Here is a 5,857-nt window from a genome sequence, read left to right as displayed (position 1 = left end):
ATTCCTGAGCCCATGTTGTGATTTTCATTACAGTAGCATTCCTGTATGTGATGCAGTGCCGTCTAAGGGCCTGAAGATCACGGGCATCCAGTATGGTTTTCTGGCCTTGACCCTTACGCACAGAGATTGTTCCAGATTCTCTGAATCTTTGGATGATATTATGCACTGTAGATGATGATAACTTCAAACTCTTTGCAATTTTTCTCTGAGAAACTCCTTTCTGATATTGCTCCACTATTTTTCGCCGCAGCATTGGGGGAATTGGTGATCCTCTGCCCATCTTGACTTCTGAGAGACACTGCCACTCTGAGAGGCTCTTTTTATACCCAATCATGTTGCCAATTGACCTAATAAGTCCTCCAGCTGTTCCTTATATGTACATTTAACTTTTCCGGTCTCTTATTGCTACCTGTCCCAACTTTTTTGGAATGTGTAGCTCTCATGAAATCCAAAATGAGCCAATATTTGGCATGACATTTCAAAATGACTCACTTTCAACATTTGATATGTTATCTATATTCTACTGTGAATAAAATATAAGTTTATGAGATTTGTAAATTATTCCATTCCTTTTTTACTCACAATTTGTACAGTGTCCCAACTTTTTTGGAATTGGGTTTGTATATATATATATATATATATAATTTTTTTTTTTTATGTTCAACATAATAATTCAACTTATACAGGTTTATATAGGTTATAGGTTTACTTAAACAGGTAAATGATGACAAAATTTTCTATTCCTGTCACACTAGCAGAATAACCATTGGTTGTAGTTCATCAAAATAACATGTTCCACAATGTTTGACAATCAGACTTTTTGACTCTGTTTTGAACAAAATATTAATTGGTTTATATATTGAAAGTTAACAGACTTCATTTTGATTGAAAAGTGTTTTAATGCTACATTTCTTTTAAATAAATGGCACTTGTTTATATACACATTACTTAATGGACTATATTAAAATGAAAACTTTAATAATTTTACAAAATAATTGAATTAAAAGCAAAAAATCTAATGTTATATATCCATTTATATCCATATAAATAAAATGTTATACCAATATATATATTCCACTACAGATGGATTTTAATTCATTCACTACATTTAAACATTGATATTGTTCCGAAATAAAAAAATTTCCTTACACTCACAATGCAAACCAAATAGTACACAAAACTAAGATTTTGAACTTAGAACTCACGGTCATTGTCATGAATGATCTGAAAATTTTTGACAGATGCTTGGGTGACCCTGCCATGGAAGTTGAGCACATATGATTGCGTATCATCGTTCCACACAGGCGTCTTGTTGTGAAGCTCTATCACACTCTCAGTGCTTTTGTTCTGCCATCGAGCCAGTAGAGACTCATGCTCCTGCAAAACAACAGACAGATGTGGGATATTCATTGCCTCGTACTAATGTTTTACATAAGACATACATTATCTAGTATTTTACTGGTCATGTAACACAAATGACACAAGTAAATTAACAAACTGAAAAAAATTTATGTAAAAATGAGTTTAAAAACTTCAATATGATATCACATGCACATTTGAACAGCTTCTTCTTATTTTATTTTGAGAACTGCAATTACCCTTTTGATATTCTAGCTATGTATGCACAAACAGACCAACATGCTGCATTTACGCTATCCTAAACAGCCTTGCACTCACATTTCGAGGCCTTATGGAGACTCTTTCATGGTCCATGTTCATTCCAGGAATAATGACACTCATCTTTCGAGGCCCCTTGAACCCTAAAACATTAGTTTCCTGCACAACAGAACACAAACATCCGAATTACTCGCACATCAACTTACTGAAGAGGAATTCTTAGAAATCATTCATCTACACAAGCATTTCATTTCCTGTTTTTCATTCATCAGTGGTATTGCTATGTATTAAAACAACCAGCAGAGGTCAGGCTTGGCTCATCGTTGCTTGTGGCTTTAAGACTAGTGCCCTTAGGGCTGGGTGCTGGCTCTGTGGTGGCTCTGTGCTGGCCATTGACCAAGATCATGCTCACGAACTCACGTAGCAGATTGCGGCAAGCTCCTGTCGTAGATTCCCTGCTTCTAGGCTGGAGGTGGTCTTGACTGGGTTCACACCGCTGTCATATACCGTAAACTTGGTACCCATAAGGTTCGATCTGTGGGGATGACATCGGATGAAATTCATACAATGAAGTTTCCATCGTGGCACAGCGAAGGGATGAACCTCCCAAAGATTGTCAAGAATATGTTCAGGCCATAGCTATTTTACACCAAAATTATACAATTTTTGAGTAGCAATACGAAACATGGCATTTTAACATTTAATATAAAAAGTAGTTTTTAAACGTAATGAGATTCAGACATCAGCATGCACACAGTTGCTCTCTTCTCATATGAATGAGGACACTCTAGCACACAGGCAATGAACCCAATTACAGTTTTAAATAGGTTCAGCAGTGCACACATGCACACAAACTCATTAAAGGTCCCTCTAGAATGTTTAGAAAGAAACACATGCCTCTTGTCTGTAAGAACAGCATTGATTTAAGTTACGCTACCTTATGAAACACACGACACAATGAATCATTCTTAAGTATACCTCAGTTTGCCAATAAAGCTCTCGCCGCCTCGTGATAGGTCAGTAGGGTCGATGGAGATGAGGTAATTGGATGTTTTGCTCTTCTTTCTCTTCCTCCCGGCTAAAAGGAAAACCTAATGTATAACAGAATTTAATTGGTCGCCGAATAGCAGCACAAAACTGACATCAAAAACATCCAACAGAGATTGAGACATAAACAAACAATCAGAGACTGTGTTTCCATGTTTCCATAAACAACTATTATTAGAACACTAGCATTTTCACCAGCTAAAACAATGGTTTTAAGTCAGTTATTTCTATCTTTTGCTGTAGTATGTCAGTAGGGGCATTCATTTTGCCATTAACTGTAATAATCCAGTGAGATTTTTGTCTGACAGCAACCAGTGCTCCACACAGAGATCTGATCTCATCATCATCCAGTCTGTCTGGAATGACACGAAGAAACAGAGCAAACTAAAACAGACTAAATCCAGAAGAACTGTGGCAACGTCTCCAAGATGCTTCAAGAAGACTACCTGCAAAGCTACAGTACTGTTAAAAGTTTTAGCTATTAACTAAATTAAATCAAAGTTTAGTGTGACCATCCTTTGCGTTTAAAGCAGCTTTTGCCCTATAGGTGCACTTGCACATAGATTCTCAGGTAGCTTTGCAGGGAGGTCTCTTGAAGCATTTTGGAGACGTTGCCACAGTTCTTCTGGATTTAGTCTGTCTAAATCCTGTTTCTTCAGATCACTCTCCAAAAAATCTCACTAGATTATTACAATTAATGGCAAAATGAATGTTAGGAAACATAAACTGATATTTCCTTCTGACACACTACAGCAAAAGATAGAAATAACTGACTTAAAACCATTTTTTCAGTGCGTGTGTGTGTGTGTGTGTTTAATAGTTGTTTATGGGAAAACATAATTTATAGGGAAGTTGGCTATATGCTGTATGTGTTATTTTGTTTTTTTTGTACATTGTTTTTAACATATGATTTACGATTTAGTCCTGATATTTTTAGGACAAGCAGCAATATTATAGTTAATTGTCATTTAGCTAAATCTCCCTTCAGGCTAAATTTGGTTCCTTTCATCAGAATCAATCGTTTCAAGCCCTTCGGCAAATTAGAGCAATGGAGTGTCACTGATTGGGCTTGATTGCTGTGGCACAACAATGATGACTTCCAAATAAGCCAAAACTCTTTTTGAAAAACTGGAAATAATCAGTGTTTCGTTGTGCCTGACCTTCTTGCCATCCTCTCTCTCCAGATGGAGGTAGTAAGTGGGATACATGCCCCTGTCCATGCCCTTCTTATCCCGTGTGATCCGGCATTTCACAGTCACCCCTTGGGGTGCGGGTCTGAGACTGAACTCCTCCAGGTCATCCACGTCAATGGATGGTTCATTGGCCAATGGGGAGGAAGCTGAGGTTGCCTCCTGTCACATTGATTAGGCAGATCGAGATCGATCCCAGTCAATTATAAATTTACACGGTAGATTATTACAAATACACAATCATATTTATGTATATTATGTATTTTTATTTAAACCTGGAAAAAACAATACATTTTGTAAAACAAAGTAACTGTAAAATGAGGTAAAAATTTAAAATAAATAACCTTTTTGTACATGTAGATTTGTTTTTGTGTTTTTTTTTTAGCCCTAAAAAAGTTAAATCTAGGTATAATGTCAAGTGAAGGGAACTCCATTGTGCAGACGGTCATATGTGCTTGCTTTTATTCAATGATAAAAATGTATAATAGAAGTATTTCCACTAGAGCACTCAGCTGATGGACCCAGCATAAATGAATCAAACGTCCCTGTGGTCTTAAATGTAAGCAGCTGAGATTAAAACTGAAATGTTAAAGAGCAACAAAGCAGCCCAATGACGTTAGTAGGGTCAGACTCAAGAGACATGGATGAGCCACTACACAACCAAATAAATAACAGCTAGATTTAGACTCCACGACTTTAATTTACTGAAATAACTTGGAGAACTGACAAATAACATGTTACAAGAATGTGTTTTGTTTTTTTCCACGCAAAAGTGAAAAATACGAGATAAAGATATAAGTGGTCACCCTTTCTTTAAAGTTAACAGATTTTAGTTTAATGCATTTCTCTTTGCATTTTTCTCTGCAGTGTGACAAATAAATACATCTTTAAAATGTCCATGTAGTATCTCAATTAATAAAAGCATAAAAATTATTAAGAAAAAAATCTTCTTCAACATAAATTTAGATTAAATATTAGTCACACTACAGATATTCTCCCTATTGACTTATCTACTAATACATTTTTATTTTCTACAAAACACTGTACATTGTGATCACCAGTGAGACGGTGGTAAGAGCAGGGGTTTCAAACAGGCACGGCTTCCATCAAGTTATTTTAAGAAAGTAATCATTTCACTGTTGCCATAGGAAACAACAGGACCATGACCCTCCATTTCCAGCATTGCAGGTTTTGTGCCAAGGTAGACACAAGGGAATACATCCTAGCATGACAATACACAGACTGCTTGTGTCAGCACTGTACATGTAACACAACTGGACACTGAGGCGATCACATTTGGAGCTAACACACATAGACCACTCAAAATAGCAGTCAACCTTCAATTTTAACATCTCAGAATAGACAGGAATGGATAAGAAGTGACCTTTACCAGCACTATGCAAAACTGCTAGCTGGGGAATCAACAAAAGATACAGTCGACAATGTATCATATTCTGTAGGTGTGGTGGGTAACTCAGAATCTTATTGGTGCAGAACTGCATCTAATCCAAGGATCTTTAACCTTTTGCAGGCCAAGGACTGCTTGATGTATGGAACAGTGACTCTCTGTTATACTGTAAAAAAATTGTTTTACATATTAAGCATGGCCTATCACAACTTGCATATAGTACCATATGCTTAGATTGCAACCCCATTAAAATAATAATTTTAATCTTTATTAAATTCTCTGTACAGACGTTCAGAGTCATGTATGTGTGTATTGCAATTTAATTTTACTTCCATGGATTTTAAAGTTAAGTTAATGCTTTAAAAATCTAATATGGTAGGGACAATGAAACATTTCTCTAAATTTTACTTTCTTAGCTTTAGCTTTATTTAAACTTCGGATTTATATATTATATATTTTACTATATTATATTTTTATTTAATACATATTTTGTACAAAATACAAAAACCACACACATTTCCCCCCAAAAATTACAAAATACACTACTATTTAAGATATATATATATATATATATATATATATATATATATATAAT

General features: G+C 35.5%; 1 protein-coding gene across 1 annotated transcript in view; it reads right to left on the bottom strand.

The window, feature by feature from the left end:
* The window catches only part of tub (TUB bipartite transcription factor), a 128,981-nt gene that overhangs the window by 20,633 nt on the left and 102,491 nt on the right, over positions 1 to 5,857 (bottom strand). The window contains exons 7-11 of the mRNA XM_016273138.1: positions 3,825 to 4,016; positions 2,596 to 2,708; positions 2,038 to 2,152; positions 1,678 to 1,776; positions 1,206 to 1,377 (exon numbers count right to left, since the gene is read on the bottom strand). Coding sequence (XP_016128624.1) covers positions 1,206 to 1,377; positions 1,678 to 1,776; positions 2,038 to 2,152; positions 2,596 to 2,708; positions 3,825 to 4,016 — 691 coding nt within the window. The remainder of the gene's footprint in view (positions 1 to 1,205; positions 1,378 to 1,677; positions 1,777 to 2,037; positions 2,153 to 2,595; positions 2,709 to 3,824; positions 4,017 to 5,857) is intronic.

The sequence above is a fragment of the Sinocyclocheilus grahami genome, unplaced genomic scaffold (assembly GCF_001515645.1).
Source record: "Sinocyclocheilus grahami isolate Dianchi unplaced genomic scaffold, SAMN03320097.WGS_v1.1 scaffold76.1, whole genome shotgun sequence".
Taxonomy (NCBI): Eukaryota; Metazoa; Chordata; class Actinopteri; order Cypriniformes; family Cyprinidae; genus Sinocyclocheilus; species Sinocyclocheilus grahami.
The sequence above is the reverse complement of the archived record's forward strand: the minus strand, read 5'-3'. Positions and strand labels throughout refer to the sequence as shown.